Genomic DNA, 18,625 nt, shown 5'->3' with positions numbered 1-18,625 from the left:
TATTATCTATAATGAAAGAAAATGTGCTGGAACACACAAAAAGGATGGAAATGCTCAACACTCCCACATGGACAGGAAAAGAGTAGAGATTATGACAGAGAGTCCTCACTGTTTTAGTATCCAAGTGAAGCGCACCCCCTAACGAGCTGTAATGTGAACTGGGATCCCCCACCCTGCACAGCCAAGCACACCAAATCAGGGCCCTCCCCACTAAGACTGAAATTATTCACCTTATCCCCACAGTGGAGCACTCAATGACACATGCCTTGGAGGGGCTGCGGACGGACACTGAGGCATTGGGGCACAGGGTGGACACACTGGAGACAGGCCAGGATGATTTATTACATTCTACAGCAGCCCTGAAGGAGAATTCCCTGAGACATGACACTGTTTTAAATTCCTTGATGGATCAGCTTGATGACTATGAGAACAGGGACAGGCAAAATATACACATATGGGGTCTCCCCGAGGCTACTCGGGCCCCTGACCTACTACCAACGGTCCAAGGCATTTTCGGACAGCTCTTGGGAGACAGGGCCCCTGAGAATATTGAAATTGACAAGAGTCCACTGTGCTCTACTCCCATTGCCCCAGAAATGGGACAGGCCGAGAGATGTGGTCTGTAAATTGCACAAGTATGCGATTCAGGAGGCGGTTATGAAAGCTGCCAGGCATACGTCTACTATTGACTTTGATGGGGCTCAACTCTCCCTGTTCCCGGATCTCTCTCGCAGGACCCTCATGCAAAGACGTTCACTATGCCCTCTGCTGGAGGCCCTCCACTCCCGCCAGGCCACCTACAGATGGAGCTTTCCTTTCCGTCTCACAGCCTCTAGGAATGGCAAGTCGGCCATCCTGGGGAATAAGGATGATTTACAGCATTTTTGTGAGACACTGGATATCCATGTTGTGGACTTTCCTGACTGGAGACTCCAAAGCTCTATTCCTCTACCTCAGTGGCCTGAAAAGGTGGTGCAGTGTTTCCTCCAGGTCTGGAAAGAAGAAGAAGAAGGGACCTAGGGGCAACCCTGACCAGGGGCCTGTGGCCACTTGAATGGTTTCTCCTTCGGCGGGCCTCACCTGTTGATGTTTCCTGGTCCTCTACACTCCCATTGTCCATTTCTTTTGCTGAGATTACCTGATTATTGGTGGGAACTCCGGTTCCCTGCGATTGGGAGGGAGGTCTGCCCTCCTGCGGGGCCCAGGCCTTCCTCCTATCGCCACGGGGATGCATTACTCACGCTTTATTACGCTCAGTCACTGCCCCACTACAGACTGATCCTAGTTTTTGGATCCTTTTTGAGCCACCCCTTTTGTGGCTGTTTGGAGACATGGCCCTTGCATGTCTCCCCTTAGTAGAGGCATTTTTTGCCTTTTCTTCACTGTGTTTTTTTCCCTTTTTTTCCTCTTTTCTCCTTGGGTTCTGGGGTCTCTCGGCTAGTTGGAGGAGGACGGAGCAATGTATTCCACTGGGTTGGCTTTTTCTGCTGGGGGATCATGGGTCCACACTACTTGCCAGCTTACTCTACCTTTGGTAATGATATCATATGACTGACACTTTGCATTTGTTTTCTTACAATGTAAGGGGACTATGTTCCCCCAATAAAAGGGGTAGGTTGTGGCAGGAATTGCGCCACTTACGTCCTGATATTTTATTACTGCAGGAAACTCATTTCACTGCCACATCCTTCCCTCGTTTACCTACTCATAGGTTTACTCAATGGTTCCATAATGTGTCACCGATAGCCAAGGCTAGGGGAGTGTCTATTGCAATCCATAAAAATTGTCCGTTTGTGCTAGTGTCCTCCCAGATGGATCCGGATGGGAGGTTTAGGTTTCTTAAAGGGACGATTCATGGTCAAATGTATACACTTGCTAACCTATATGCACCCAATGCTAGAACGGCTACTTTCTTGTCCACCACCCTGAGGCAGCTAGCTAACTTTAGGGAGGGCATGGTTTTGCTTAGGGGCGACTTCAACGTAGTCTTGGATTCCGGTTTGGACTCCTCGGACAACTCCCCTCTGTCCTTCCGGGCCCGAAAACATGTAAAAAATTACTTAGAGAACTACATTTGGTTTATTGTTGGCGGGTCTCCAATCCCGGGGTAAAGGATTACAGCTGTTACTCCAAAACCCACAATATGTACTCCAGACTGGATTTCCTCTTTGTTGATCATTTTCACCTGGACTCTGTTTGTTCTGTTGCCATCGGGTTGATCACCCTCTCTGATCCCTCCCCAGTCTCCCTTATCTTTACTCCACCAGGAGCGCCCCGTAAAAGCCGGAATTGGAGGCTCAATGAAAACCTGCTGGACGATCCCTCCATTTTGGAGGTAGTCACTGACGCAGTCCGCACGTATTTCGAGCTTAATTCCACGCCAGGGGTGATCCCTTCAGCATTGTTGGATGACCACAAGGCGGTGATCAGGGGGGTGTTGATCTCCCAGGGTTCCCAGGTGAAACGCCAGAGGCAACAAGAGATTTCTGACCTACTAGAGAAGATCCATACTATGGAGCTGAAGCACAAGAGGGCTCAGGCCCCAGCAGATGCCCTGGCAATGTTTGGAATGGAGGGCCCAGGATAAGTTATGTTTTTCGGCCCACCATTTCTATGAACACGGTAATAAATGCGGCAGGTTATTGGCTAGTATGTTGAAGAAGCAATTAGAAGCTTGTCATGTCCATTCCCTTGTTACTCCAGCAGGCCGGGTGACCAGTTCACCCCAGATAGCCAAAGAATTTCAATCATTTTATGAATCCCTTTATCATCTTCCCATTGCAGAGGGGGACCGGGTTGAAAGGATAAGGTCTTACCTGCTAGACTCCGGTCCCCCACAGCTCCCCACGGGGGTTCTGACGGACATGGAATCGCCGATCACCGTGCAGGAATTAGGCAGGATTGTGGCCGCCCTTCCCCAGGGGGAGGTCCTGGGGCCTGACAGATTCACAAATCTTTATTATAAGAAGCTGTTCTCAGTCCTTGGGGAACATATGTGTGTGTACTTCATCGTGGTAACTCTGGACGCCCCACTACCACAGGAGGCCCTCATGGCCCATATCACTGTACTGCCCAAACCAGGCAAGGACCCCCTTTATTGTGCCAATTATAGGCCAATTTCCCTTCTTAACACAGACACTAAAATTCTGGCTAAGGTGCTGGCGCTGCGCCTCCAGGGCCACGTGGCCGCCCTGATCCATCCCAACCAAGCTGGCTTTATGCCCTGCAGGGAGGCTCGCGGCAACACCATACACGTTCTTCACGTCCTGCATTGGAGGCAACATGGCCCGGATTGAGCTCCGAGTCTGGTTTTGCCACTGAACGCGGAAAAGGCCTTTGACAGGGTTGACTGGACATACCTGTTGGAGGTCCTCCGCACAATAGGCCTACATACGCGGATGTTGGGATGGATCCTGGCGCTGTATAGTGGCCCGGGGGCCAGGGTCAGGGTGAAAGGCTTACTTTCAAATACTTTTTGCATTTACAATGGCAGAAGACAGGGGTGCCCCCTGTCCCCGTTGCTCTTTGCCCTGGTCCTGAAACCATTCTTGCGGGTTGTGCGTACTCTGATTGATATTAAGTGTGTTATGGTGGGCTCGGTGTAACGCAAATTGTCAGCCTATGCGGACGACCTCCTGTTTTACATTGGTCAGCCCCAGCTCTCCCTCCCAGTGCTCTTGCGAGAACTACGTAGCTTTGGAGATTTCTCCAATTTTAAAATGAATTATGACAAGTCAGAGCTACTTCCCGTTCATATTTCTTCAGGGATGGCGGAGGCCCTCCGGCACTCCTTTGGTTTCAAATGGAGGGAGACGTCCTTTCCTTATTTGGGTACCCACATATCGCCGGACCCGACGATAAAAACTATGGGACCCTAGTGAACCCTATCGACAATGACCTCGATATGTTGGCCGCTTACCCCCTGACTTGGTTTGGGCGCAATAATGTGCTTAAGATTGGATATCCTACCCAGACTTATATACCGCCTCAACACGATCCCCATAAAGTTATCGCAGCTTTTCTTCAGGCGACTCAAACGGTCCTTCCTGAAATTTGTTTGACATGGCAAACACCCTAGGCTGGCCCATGCCATACTACGGCGACATAAAAGAGGGTGGGGTGAGCCTACCTGATGTTTCCTTATATTACAAGGCTATGGCTCTTGTGCGCATCTTGGATTGGGCTAATGATGTCTCTATCAAACCCTGGGTCCTCCTGGAGAAAACTATGGCAGGTAGAAATCTGGCAGGGGCGCCGTGGATACCGTCGGGCAGCAGGTGTCTCTCGGAGTGGACCTCTCCTTTGACGAGAGCTACCCTCCGGGTATGGGACAGACTTAATGCAGGAGGAGATTGTTCCTCCAGGGTTTCTCCTCTGGCTTCCCTGGGTGGTTTCCTGTGGTTTGCCCCGGGTGAAGACTCCCGATTTTTCCAGACATAGGGGGAGGATGGGAAGACTTTTTGTGGGAAGTTTTCACCGGCGGGAAGGTTGTTACCGCTGGCCACCCTGCGATCTCGTTTCGGAGACTTCCCACTATCATCCAGTCGCAACCGACAGCTGACCGACTTTGTGACTAAACTCCCCGCGTTCGATTGACATGCTCTCCTCCATTGAGAGGTGGTTTACTCAGCCCCCCGGATCCAGACATTTGCTCTCACACATGTATAAATTGGTTCTCAGCTCGTGTTCTCGTACGGTTCCTTACTATATCAGAGAATGGGAGAGAGAGCTGGGTGTGGAGTTCTCACCTCAGCAGACCACCAAGATTATGCATCTGGCCCATGTTTCCTCTATAAGTACTCGAGTCCAGGAGTCTTCCTACAAATTTCTTTCCCGCTGGTAAAGGACACCCTCACGACTGGCGCAGATGTTCCCTACAGCAGACCCCAAATGTTGGAGGGGCTGTGGCCAAAAGGTCACGTTTCTGCACATTTGGTGGGATTGTCCCCCTCTTAGACCCTTCTGGGATGCCATTTACCCTTGGATTCAGAAACTGACTATCACCCCCCCCCCCCCCGACTGTACTCCGCTCCAATGCCTTTTTCATGATGTCCAATCCTCTTTTAAGAGGTATAAACGCAGTATCACCCCATTTTTATTGAATGCTGCCAAATGTTTGATTCCCGAGGCACTGGAAACAGACCACTTGTCACACCCTGGCTGAGTGGAAACGAGAGGTGAATGGAGTCATGAGTGCAGAACGGAGGGTGATGACCCTCAAGGGCCAGCAATCCTTGTTTATAGATATATGGACGAGTTGGATGTTCTATTCAGACGAGCTCACAGATAATTGATAAGACAACTACAGCTTCCCCTGTGGAACTTATCTCCTATTGTAGTTAATGTTTTTTCACAACTGGAATACTTGTTCCTTATTTTATCATCTGGTATAAAAAAAAAAAATTGGCAATGTCTGGAACTTTTAAACATAAATATGATGCTATGAAAAGAAAATTAAGTAGGCAAAGACGACAAAATTAGGCATCTACTAGCAAAATAACGGAAAATTGAATACTCACCTTTCCGTAATTTTCCTTTCCTGGTGCCTATCCATGGCAGCATACATATGGTTGGTTGCTCCGCCCTCAACCAACCCACAGGACCTCTTTAACTCTACAAAAGTCAGCAACTGCCCCCCCTCACACCATTCTTGTAACTAGGCTCAAAAATGCAGATTACGTAAAGGGAGGGCATATGCTGCCATGGATAGGCACCGTTTTCCTGGTGCCTCCATGGCAGCATACATATGGTAAATAACTCGCTCATAGGGAGGGATACTGCATAGAAATATAGTTTATTAGGATTCACAAGACCGCCAATTGCAACGCTTTCTTCCCAAAATCACAGGAAGTTAGAGCAGCTGGGTCCAGGCTATAATGGACCATGAAGGTATTAAATGAGGACCAACTGGCTGCACGACAAATTGTTTCTGAAGAGACCTATGCTAGAGCTGCCCAAGAAGAGGCTATCCCCCGCGTTGAGTGAGCATTGATTGCTTTAGGCACTGGAAGACCTCTAGCCCGATAAGCCCTTTGAATCAGACGTACAATCCAGCTTGCGATAGTTCTTTGTGAAGCTGCCAAACCTTATCTATCTCCGTTTGGTACGATAAATAGGCGTTGGTCCCTACGGAAAGACTGTGTTAAATCGATGTACCGACGTAGAGTTCTTGCAACATCCAGTTCATGCAATTTTGATGTAGCTGGATCTTCTTCAAAGGCTGGGAGAACCCATTCCTGATTACAGTGGAAATCGGTTGGCACTTTAGGTATGAATTGATGGATTGGTCGTAGGACGACCCTGTCTGGGAAGAACGTAATGTACGGGTCTTGAGCCCCCAAGGCTTGGATTTCCGAAACCCTACGGCCTGAAGTGACGGCTACGAGGAAAACCGTTTTAAGAGTAATATCTTCCAGAGTACAGTCCTCAGTAGGAGCAAATGGAGGTGCTGCTAGAATATCCAGCACCAAAGGCAAATCCCACTTCGGGTACAATGTTTTTCTAGGTGGTCTCAACCTCAATACTGCCTTCAGAAACCGCTCTATCAGAGGATGTAAGGCCCATCTGTGGTCTGTCAGGGCTGAGAAGGCTGAAACTTGCACTTTAAGGGTATTGAGCCCTAAACCTAAATCCAGACCTTTCTGTAGAAACAGTAGAATGTCCTGCATACCTGGCTTCAATGGGTTAAATTTGTTGGATTTGGCAAATTCTGAAAACTTCTGCCAAATGTGGTAGTAGGAGCTGTTAGTGGACGATTTCCTGGCCTGGAGCAATGTTTGGATTACATCATTAAGAGCATCCTAATTCCTCCAACCTCTTCCGTTCAACTTCCAAGCCCTCAGATCCAGGATTTCTGGATGCGGGTGGGTGTAGTCCCCCTGAGACAGGAGACAGGGGAACTTTGGAAGGACTAAAGGGTTGCAAAGAAACAGCTGGGTCACAGCGTGAACCAAGGCCTCTTCGGCCAATAGGGAATCACTGCCAGGATGGTCACTTCCTCCCCTGTTAGGCGCTGAAGGAATCAGAGAATCAGTGGGGTAGGAGGGAACGCATACCCGACTTGGAAGGACCATGGCTGAGCCAAGGCATCTACTTCCGCTGACTTTTGGGCAGGTCATCTTGTTAAGAAATTAGGTGTTTTGGCATTCTGTCGGGATGCAAAAGGGTCCCACTGAGGATTGCCCCAGTGTTGACAGATCCACCGAAACACAGAATTGTCCAGGGACCATTAGTTGTTGCTGATGAATTCCCTGGACAGGTGATCCGCCAGATGATTCTGGAGGGCTGGCAGATAGACCGCCCAAAAGTTTTCCAGGTTCTCCTCGGCCCATGCTAAGATCGGGGCCACTTCGCATGACAATGACCTGCTGTGGGTTCCCCCTTGGTTCTGAATGTAGGCCACCGCCGCTCTGTTGTCCATGCGTAATAAGAGGGAGTTGCCCGCAAGATGAGGTGCCAAGTGCGATAAAGCTTCCCAGGCTGCCCTCAGCTCCAGAATGTTTGATACTACATCCTCCGAGTCGAACTGCCATCTTCCTTGGATCAACTGGTCTCTGAAGTGTGCACCCCAGCCCAACTGACTTGCATCGGATGTAAGCATGATCCATGAGATGGGGCCAAGATGGCAGTGGTTTAGAAGGTTGGGCGGCTTAGTCCACCACCACAAACTGGACTTCATCGATATTGTGATCAATACTTCCTGGGAAAGGGACCTCCTCCTCCACTGGGATAGAAACCCCTGTTGAAAACCGCGGCGATGCCAGCGGGCCCATTTCACCATTGGGATGCATGAGGAAAAAGTTCCGATGAGACTCAGACATTCTGAAGCCAACATGGCTTTGCTCGCCATGGCCTTCTTTACCTTCCTTTTGATCATAGGAATTTTCTCTGGTGGTAGTGACACTGCCTTCCTCCGTGTGTCGAACAGTGCCCCTAGGTATATCATCTTTTGGGTCGGGGTGAGCTGGCTCTTTGTATAATTTATTAGCCATCCGTACCTCCTCAGTGTGTGTCCAAGACCCATTGTACATGGATCTTCAGGAGTTCTTTGTTCTGCGATAGGACGAGAATATCGTCCAGATAATGTAAGACACGGACCCCCCTCCCGGAGAGGTGCTAGGATTGCCACCAACACTTTGGTGAAGGTTCTGGGGGCTATGAATATGCTGAAGGGCAAACACCGGAACTGCAGGTGAAGTTCCCCTATCTTGAACCTTAGGAACGACTGGAAGTCGCGATGTATTGGTATATGCAGATACGCATCATGAAGATCTATAGAGACCATCCAGTAGTTTGGTTGCACCATTAGGATGACCGTGTGTCACGATCCGGGGTCAGGCTCGAAGACCAGTAGCTATAGCAGTCGCAGGGCACACAGGAACCAGCAGGATAGGAACACTGACAGGTCACCCAGGCAGATGACGCAGGCTCACCTGAGGTGCGGAGTCTAAGTACTAACCGGTCTTCACCAGCGCTCCTGAAGGTGGAGATGGATTTTGCTGCGTGTTAGCACCAGGTCGCGGTCCTCAAGATCGCCCCACCAGGAGGTGAGCAAGTCAGAGTCCAGTAGCAGATAGGGATTAAGCTGAAGCGTAGTCAAGGAGTAGCCAAAGGTCGGTAACCAGTAGTTGCAGGTTGGGATCAAACAGAAGAGTAGTCGAGGAACAAGCCAAGTGTCGATAACGGATAGTAGCAAGGATACAGACGGCAGCAGGAGAGACAAGCGAGATATCGGCTGTTGAAGGCACAATATTCTGGCGACCAGGAAGTGCAAAGACATGGCTTATAACAGGAAGTTCATGGGAGGAGCAAAGGGTTCAAGGTTCAAGGCAATAAAGATTCACAGCAGGATCATTCAAGGATTTGTCCAGGGAGCTGTCCAGCATTCCAGGTAGCTCAGCGAGTAGAGTCATTGCCAGACACCATGGAGGTCCCAGGTTCAAGTCCGGGTCCTGACAGTACTCCCCTCCTCCCAGGACGTCCGCTGGACGTCTTAGGACCAGGTTTAAGAGGAAACCTCTGGTGGAACTCCCTTGTTAATCTAGGGGCATGAACATTTTCTTCTGGCTCCCAGGAATTTTCTTCTGGTCCATATCCTTCCCATTGAACCAGATATTGTAATTTATTCCTAAAGATCCTGGAATCAAGAATTCTCTCCACTACAAATTCTTCTTCACCCTGTACTTCAACAGGTGGAGGAGGCGGAAGAATTCTTCCAGGAAAGGGATTTTCCTTAAATGGCTTGAGCAGTGATATGTGAAAAACCGGGTGAATTCTCATACTGTCGGGAAGTTTTAAACGGAAAGTGACTGGGTTGACCTGAGCAGAAATTTGGAAAGGTCCCACAAACTTTTGTCCCAACTTTGCAGATGGAACATGGACCTTCAAATTTTTGGTTGATAACCAAACCTTGTCACCCACTTGAAAGGTAGGAAGTGATCGGCGATGTCTATCAGCAGCCTTCTTGTAAGATTCCTGAGCCTCCTTCAAAGTCTCAATTAATTTCTCCTGAATCTCTTGCAACATAGTTAATCTGTTGGCTACAGCAGGAATTGGAGTTGAGATAGGGAGATCAGGAATAAAAACTGGATGATAACCATTGTTTAAGAAAAACGGGCTTTGAGAGGTTGAGCTATGTCTAGAATTGTTGTAAGAAAACTCTGCCGTGGGAAGATAGTCCACCCAGTCGTCCTGAAGATAACTAACAAAACATCGAAGGTACTGTTCTAAAGTTTGATTGGTCCTCTCAGTCTGACCATTAGACTGAGGATGAAAAGCAGAAGACAGGTTGATTGCTACTCCTAAAGCTGAGCAAAAGCTTTTCCAAAACTTTGAAGTAAACTGTACTCCTCGATCTGACACAACGTCTTCAGGAATTCCATGTAGTCTGAAGACTTCTCGAACCATCAACTCTGCAGTTTGTTCCGAAGAGGGTACCCCCTTAACTGGTATAAAGTGAGCCATCTTGGTGAGGCGGTCAACGACCACCAAGATAGTGGTCATTCCTTTTGAGGGGGGTAAATCAACCACAAAGTCCATAGAAATTGACCCCCATGGTCTTGATGGGATAGGGAGTGGTTGGAGCAACCCCAAAGGAGAAGCTCGGGGTGTCTTATTGCGTGCACAGGTCAAGCACGAGGCTACATACCTTTTAACATCTTTCTTGTACCCAGGCCACCAAAATGAGCGTGATAAAAGTTCCTCTGCTTTAGAAACTCCAAAATGTCCAGCAAGTTTTGAGTCATGACTCAACCGGAGGACTTCAACCCGAGCAGACTCAGGTACATAGAGGCGATGCGTTTTAATCCAAAAGCCATTCTTGAACTCAAGACTGATGTCCATAGGAGGATTATTGAGGAGTGAGTCATTCTCGTAACCTTCTTTGAGGAGACTCAAGAATGCCTTTGAACTTGTGACACCTAGGAAGTTCTTTTGAGGCAGGATAGTGCATTCAGCATGGTTCTCCTGGGAAGGCCCCGATAACATCCGTGATAAGGCATCAGCCTTACCATTTCTTGACCCAGGTCTATATGAGATAATAAAATTAAATCTAGAAAAGAACAGCGACCAACGTGCTTGTCTAGAAGACAATCTTTTGGCCGAACAAATGAATTCTAAATTTCTGTGATCAGTGAGAACGGTCACAGGATGCTTAGTACCTTCCAGCAAATGCCTCCATTCGGAAAAGGCTTCCTTAATTGCCAGTAACTCCTTATTCCCTATGTCATAATTCCTCTCAGCTGAAGACATTAAACGAGAAAAGTAAGCACAAGGATTAAGCTGCATCTTTTCACCGCTTCGTTGAGAAAGGATAGCTCCTACAGCAGAGTCAGAAGCATCCACTTCCACTACAAAAGGTAGCTCAGGATTGGGATGTACCAATACTGGTGCAGAAGTGAACAGAGTCTTTAACTTATCAAAAGCAGCCTGAGCATTAGATGACCACACAAAGGGCACCCCTTTCTTTGTCAGCTGTGTAATCGGAGCTATCACCTTAGAGAAATTTCTTATGAATTTCCTGTAGAAATTGGCAAACCCGATGAATCTTTGAATTTCCTTAACGTTTCCAGGGACAGGCCAATCTACTACTGCTCTAATCTTCTCAGGATCCATGCTTACTCCATCTGGTGAAATAATATACCCCAGAAACTGGATCTGGGTTTGTTCAAACTCACATTTTTCCAATTTGATATAAAGTCGATTCCGCCTCAATCTTTCAAGGACAGTGCAAACATGCTTGCGATGCTCCTCTAGGTTATTGGAAAAAATGAGGATGTCATCCAAATAAGCAACTAGAAATTGGTCCAACAGATCTCGAAAAACATCGTTGATGAAGTGTTGAAAGGTTGCAGGGGCATTACAAAGACCAAAAGGCATAACCAAGGACTCGAAGTGTCCGTATCTGGTTCTAAAGGCGGTTTTCCATTCATCTCCTTGGCGGATACGAACAAGGTTATAAGCCCCCCGCAAGTCAAGCTTTGTAAAAATCTTGGCAGAACGAAGTCTTTCCAACATTTCAGAGATCAACGGGAGAGGATAACGGTTTTTAATAGTAACTTTATTCATGTGCCTGTAATCAATGCATGGACGTAAGGTAGAGTCTTTCTTTTCAACAAAGAACAAGGCTGCTCCAGCAGGGGATGTTGAGTGTCTAATAAACCCCTTCTCTAAATTCTCATCAAGCCACTCCCTGAGCACCTTTAATTCAGGTTCTGATAAATTGAATAGGCGGCCGAAAGGTATTTCTGCACCTGGGAGTAGCTCAATGGGGCAATCATATGGGCGATGAGGAGGTAACTGGTCGGCGTTCTTCTTATCACAGACATCCTGAAACTCATGGTATTGTGGAGGCAGTTTAGGATATGACTGAGCTGTAACCAAATCCAACTGTGTTTCCTTAATCTGTGGAGAACTAATTGGACAAGGCTCTCTACAGTATTCCTCACAATGGGGGGATGTAAAATTTATAACGCGTGCTTCCCAATTGATTGAGGGATTATGGGTGGAAAACCAAGGGATGCCCAAGATCACAGGAAATTTAGGTGACGTAATCAGCTGAAAACTGATGGTCTCACGATGGTTAGCCTCAAATTGGAGAACCAAAGGGACTGTTTCATGGGTAACAGGTCCAGAAGTTAAGGGTGAACCATCCACTGTCTCCATATCGACTGGGGCTAATTTATTTCTTGTCTGAATCATATTGTTTTTGGCAAAGTCTATGTCCATGAAGTTCCCCCCTGCACCAGAGTCCAGCATAGCAGAGCAAGGAATCTCAATGCCCTCAGAGATAAGTTTAATAGGGAGGACAAAATGAGGTAGTGAAGAATTTACTTTATTTTCTTCCTGGACCAACGGGGAGATGGACTGGCTAATGGAGTTTATTTGTTCAGGCGTGATCACATCAATCGATGCAATTGTTCTTCTAACCTTGTTAGGGCAGTTAATTGCATAATGACCAGAATCTCCACAGTAAAGACATAGGTTCTCAGAACGTCTTCTTTCTTTCTCCTGAATGGAAATGGATCTCTTAATTGCATCTACCTGCATTGGCTCAGGAGTGTTAGAATTAGTAGCAACTTTGAAATCCTGCTGAACAAATGGAGTAGCAGAGAAACGCATGCCACTCTTACTTGCAAACATTCCCAGCCTCTCCTTCCTCCTTTCTGTAAGTCTCTGATCAATTCTGATACATAATTGGATGAAGGCATCAAGATCATCAGGAGTATCAACTCTAGCGAGCTCATCCTTTACCTGTTCAGAAAGCCCTCGGCAGAACTGACTCTTTTGCGCAGCAGGGTTCCAAGTAGTATCTGCAACCCAACATCTGAATTCTGCTGTGTACTCAGCGACAGAGCGCCTTCCCTGCCTCAGACTATGCAGCTTTGCTTCAGCAGTAGCACAGCGGTTGGGATCATCAAAAACCTGATCCATTGCGGTCAAAAAGGTCTGCAGATTATTTAAAATGGCACTGTCCTGCTCAATATATGGGGAGGCCCAAGCTAGAGCTTCTCCAGTCAGAAGTTCGAGAATCAAGGTTACCTTTCTCTTCTCAGAAGGAAATGCAACAGGGTGTGTTTGGAAATATAAACGACACTGATTTAGGAAACCTCTGTAATGATGGCGGTCTCCATTAAACTTGGATGGTAAAGGCTGAGGCATATGTGTGATAGTATCACCTCGGTCCAGTAGTAGTCTCTGCAGAGCATGAATCTCCTTCTGTTGTCTTTCCAATAGACTTTCTAGTTTATTAACTTTTTCTTGGCAGGTAACACCAAATTCTTGCAGCTCAGCAATTTGTTGCCTAAGAGGAGTCACGATGCTTGCTATAGCGGCCTCCATGTTTTGGGCCAGAATATTCTGTCACGATCCGGGGTCAGGCTCGAAGACCAGTAGCTATAGCAGTCGCAGGGCACACAGGAACCAGCAGGATAGGAACACTGACAGGTCACCCAGGCAGATGACGCAGGCTCACCTGAGGTGCGGAGTCTAAGTACTAACCGGTCTTCACCAGCGCTCCTGAAGGTGGAGATGGATTTTGCTGCGTGTTAGCACCAGGTCGCGGTCCTCAAGATCGCCCCACCAGGAGGTGAGCAAGTCAGAGTCCAGTAGCAGATAGGGATTAAGCTGAAGCGTAGTCAAGGAGTAGCCAAAGGTCGGTAACCAGTAGTTGCAGGTTGGGATCAAACAGAAGAGTAGTCGAGGAACAAGCCAAGTGTCGATAACGGATAGTAGCAAGGATACAGACGGCAGCAGGAGAGACAAGCGAGATATCGGCTGTTGAAGGCACAATATTCTGGCGACCAGGAAGTGCAAAGACATGGCTTATAACAGGAAGTTCATGGGAGGAGCAAAGGGTTCAAGGTTCAAGGCAATAAAGATTCACAGCAGGATCATTCAAGGATTTGTCCAGGGAGCTGTCCAGCATTCCAGGTAGCTCAGCGAGTAGAGTCATTGCCAGACACCATGGAGGTCCCAGGTTCAAGTCCGGGTCCTGACACCGTGTTGAGAGATTCCATCTTGAACCGTTCAAGGCGGATAAACCTGTTCAACCGCTTCAGATCTAGAACCGGCCTTCATCCTCCAGACTTTTTGTGTACCAAAAAGACTGGGGAATAAAAGCCTAAGAGTCTTTCCGAGTCTGGAAGTGGTACCACTGCTTGCTGCTGAACTAGCGTCTGGACATATTGTAGGGGAATCTTGCGCTTCTCCTCGGATTTTGGAATCCTGGTGGGTAGAAAGGAAAACCGGGGCGGTTGGCGTTTGAACCTCCAAAAATGCCCCTGAAGGATCGTAGAGGTGACCCAATAATCCGAGCAGGTTTCCACCCAAACCTGAGCGAATGCAATGAGACGGGCACCCACTGGGTCAGTTTGGGTGGGCAAGAAGTCAAAAGGACTTCTGGCCTTCCTGTGTAGAGGTAGCTGTCTTCTGTTTCCCCATTCTCAGAAAGGTAGCTTGGGAGCCTTTCCAACATCTTCTATATTCTCTCCCTGGACGGTATGTCCTGGCTTCTCTGGTTTTCTGCTGGAAAAACGCTCTTGCCACAAACTTCTTTCTCTTATTCCTATCCTGAAGAATCAGGCCGCTCTTGTCCCCCGTAACTCTGGTAATGGCTGTATCCAGCTTTTCGCCAAATAGGGCCACCTACTACAGGAAGCATTAGAGTTGCCGGGGAAGCCCCCAAACCAGGAGAAGGGGGGTGTTCCCGGGAGCAGGGTGCCGATCCAGACTCCTCACCTGGAAAAAGATCCACAGAAAAACAGGCTCCCAGTCTTGTTGGCACCTTTAGCAGCCTAAGCCCTGGGACTCCATCCTACAGGGGAGCATGACCCTGTAATGGTAACACCACATGGTGGTGCAGTAAGGGCTGGTCGTGATCCTGCAGGCTTGAGGACAGAAAAAAGAATGGCATGAGGTGGGGCAGTTGCTGACTTTTGTAGAGTTAAAGAGGTCCTGTGGGTTGGTTGAGGGCGGAGCAACCAACCATATGTATGCTGCCATGGAGGCACCAGGAAATATTCATTCTTTGATAAAAAGCAGATGATGTTCCTCACAAAGATGCTCCTGTTGAGATCAGTGATGAACCAATGGAATCAGTGACAGAAGAAAATGTAGATCTTGAAACTGAGTCAAATGTTAAAATTGATCTACCGACTAGAGAAATATATGGGAACTTCCGCCTGCCAAAGTTCCATTTGGAGTGGAGAAATCACCATTAAAAGAAGACTACTTTCTCTTTTCCCAAGACTTGCATAAAGCAGGAATTACCTTTTGGAATGTTTTGGGATTTCCATCCTAACCAACCCACCAGAATATGTACCATTTAATGGTAATGTTGTTTATTACCGAAAAGGCATAAAGGGTCCAGCATTCAAAGAAAATGAGTCACTCTTAATGAGAAAAAACACAGTGTGCATTGTTCCATCTGCTTATATTATTTCACAACAAAGATCCCAAGGACTTGAAATTTTGGGGGATCGAGAAGGTCAAGAAACATTGGAGGGGGGGGGGTAATTTTATACGGCAAATAAGTAAACGTGAATCATACTGGATCTTTGAGACAAAGGTTGGGGTCCCCAGGGGTCTAAATGTGGACTTCGACCTCAACTGTTTTATCTCAGATCGGTAGTTTTACTTCTGTTTTACCCTCAAGTTTTTTATTAATATTTTTAATCAACATATGAATTTTAGGTCTTTTATACATAGGGTTTTTATGATATGGACTCTATTATATACCCATTTTATGTATGCTTTTTGACCTTTGAACACTCTTGTATTTATAGATTTCACATTTGATGTTTTTATTATATGTTTCTTATTATATATTGTTTTTCTTGTACTGCTTTCTCTTGTACACAGGGGCTGCGAGTGATCTGTCATGATCCCCTCATGTATTTATACATGTTGTGAATATTTAGGGGCATTAGTTCCCAAATATATGTTTTTTTTCCTGTAATTTTTACCAATATATGTTTTTCCCATATATATGTTTGTTCTGGTATTCTATATACCCCCGCTCTTGAACAGTAATGGGCATTACTAGCCCTTGAGCCCTTGTTGCTGTTCCGGTGTTTATGGAGGATTCTGTTTATGTTCCTGGGTCAATGTGAGCTTCCTGTGTGGAGCGGGTCCCGGGGCACTTCCGGTCCTCCTCCGACGTTGCCATGCCAGCAGCGACGCCGAATTGAGCGGGGCGATGCATATAAAAAGAGTGACGTCCGTCCCTCCGCCCATACGCTGAGGAAGTCCCGCCCACGGACGATACGCGTGCGCAAGGGGGAGGAGATCGTGACGTCACTCGTAGCCCCTGTCGGCAGAGCGTTCCGCTCTGTCTGGAGACCAGCTGGATTGTTGTACTGCTCGCTTTTGAACTACTCTGAAGTAAGAGGCTGTCCATTTGTTTTAACAATAAATTGTGGTGTTTGAAACATATTGCACTATGGTCTGCCCCCTTTTTATTACATGGGGATCGTTGTGAACACCTTATCAAAAAGAAGAGATGCCCTCTGTGATTGCTGTCCTGGTCAGGAGTTTCACATTGCTGGGAGTGTACTTTAAGGCTGTTTTATCACAGCCTTCAGGTGAGAGGCTAGTACCTCTGGTGAAGGATTGCACTGAACAAGCACTTGTGTCCTGTTTATTGATCAGCACTGAGCACTTTCATTGGAATTTCTTATTGGACTGTTTCCCCTCTTTTTATAAGACTGTTATGTGCCATTCATAGACTCTTCATTTATCCATTGATGTTTTATTGTCTTTTTAGCGCTGCACTTTTCACCATCAGTTCTACATTGGGTTTTACATATTTTTTACCTTGGTGTCAGCTGCTTTTATCTATTTCCATCTATTCATTTAATTTATGCTTGCGCCGATATTCCTGTTTTTACACTGCTTATATTATGGCCAGGAAAAGTATAAGCAGGCTCAGTTAATAAAAGATTGCAACGTCTGGAGACACATGGAGTGGCAAATCTATTAAGCACAAATTGTTAAGTAGTCAGATGTCTCTAAGAAATCAATTACTACATCGTTGTGCTATTGTAAGCCATATAATCAATATTGTTTTTTTCATTGGTGTTTAAGCACTGCCATTCAGAAGCAGTTATTTAGAGTCTGTGGCAGGTGTGTTTGATGAGGACCACCTTGAAAATCAAGGTAATTTTTTGGAGATTGTGAAACTTCTTGCTGACTATAGTCCAGGCTTAAAAAGCACCTAACTAATGTTGTAGAGAAAGCAAAGAGCCGTGATCCAAAGAAAAAGGGAAGAGGGAAGTTTGTAACTTTCCAAAGTAAATCTACTATAACAAAGTTTATTGTGATTATTGGTAACCTGATAAAGGGGGAAATAGTAATAAAGAAGTGGAGAATTCTGGACTATTTTCAATTCAAATGGACTCCACACAAGATGTGTCAACGCATGATCAGTGTACTATCGTTGTTTGATATGCTGCTGGTGATAAAGTTAAGGAAACATTATTATGTCTTGTTATTATTGAAAACTCCAGCAGTAAAAAGCTACATGCCTTACTCACTGAATCACTGTCTGCTTTAGGACTTAATCTAGAAAAGTGTATGGGCGATTCTTTTGACAGAGCAGCTAACATAAGTGAAACTTACTCAGGCTTGCAAGCGTTAACGAAGGAAGTTCGCACATTCACACATGGTGTTACGCACATGTACTTTACTTTAACCACTTGCCGACAGCTGCAAGTACATATACTGCGGCGGTCAGCCCCGTGCAGGCAAAGTGACGTATAGGTACGTCACTCGCCTGCGAGCCAATAGGGGGCGGGCGCGCGCCGCCGGAGGCGCGCTCCCGCTCGTTCACTGTGTGTACCCGATGTCCCCCGGTCACTCGCGATCGTCCGTTACAGAGGGAGAAAGGCAGGCGGCTAATGTAAATAAAGCCGCCTGTCATTCTCCCTTGTATAACAGCAGAGATCATACGGTCCTGCTATGTAGGATCGTAGATCTCTGCTGTTACATGAAAAGCCACATCCCTGCACAGTAAGAAGCACGCTCCTAGGGACACACTTAGGCACTGCATCACTAATAAAGTTAACCCCTTCCCTGCCAGTGTCATTTTTTCAGTAACAGTGTATATGTATAGCACTGATTACTGTAGTAATGTCATTGGTACCCCCAAAAGTGTCAAAAGTGTCAGTCAAGGGTCCGATCTGTCCGCCGCAATGTCGCAGTCCCGCAAAAAAAAAATCGCAGATCGCCGCCATTACTCGTTAAAAAAAAAAAACAATAAAAATTACAAAAATCTTTCCCTTAGTTAGTAAACGCAATAACTTTTGCGCAAACCAATTAAAATACGCTTATTGTGAGTTTTTTACCAAACATATGTAGCAGAAAACAAATTGGCCTAAAATGTTAAAAAATTTTGATTTTTACATTTTTTTGGGAATTTCATATAAAAAAAAATTTGAAAAATATTGTTATTTTTGGAAAATTGTCGCTCTTTTTTTGTTTATAGGGCATGATCAAAAAATCGCACAGGTGATCAAATACCACCAAAAGAAAGCTCTGTTTGTGGGAAAAAAGGACGTCAATTTCATTTGGGTACAGCGTTGCACGACCGCGCAATTGTCTGTTAAATTCACGCAGTGCCGAATCGCAA

General features: G+C 46.6%; 2 protein-coding genes across 2 annotated transcripts in view; both read right to left on the bottom strand.

Annotated features, from left to right (window-relative positions):
* Positions 1-18,625, bottom strand: part of STAP1 (signal transducing adaptor family member 1) — a 168,225-nt gene that overhangs the window by 8,949 nt on the left and 140,651 nt on the right. The window lies entirely within an intron of this gene.
* Positions 7,229-8,305, bottom strand: LOC309544517 (uncharacterized protein; the record flags this gene model as incomplete). Its single annotated transcript, XM_082243418.1, has 1 exon — positions 7,229-8,305. One exon carries the CDS (start codon positions 8,303-8,305, stop codon positions 7,229-7,231), a length of 1,077 nt encoding a protein of 358 aa, XP_082099544.1.

Source organism: Pelophylax lessonae (assembly GCF_965119305.1).
Source record: "Pelophylax lessonae genome assembly, chromosome: 1".
Classification (NCBI taxonomy): Eukaryota; Metazoa; Chordata; class Amphibia; order Anura; family Ranidae; genus Pelophylax; species Pelophylax lessonae.
Note: the sequence above shows the minus strand (reverse complement) of the source record. Positions and strands in the feature narration are given on the sequence as shown.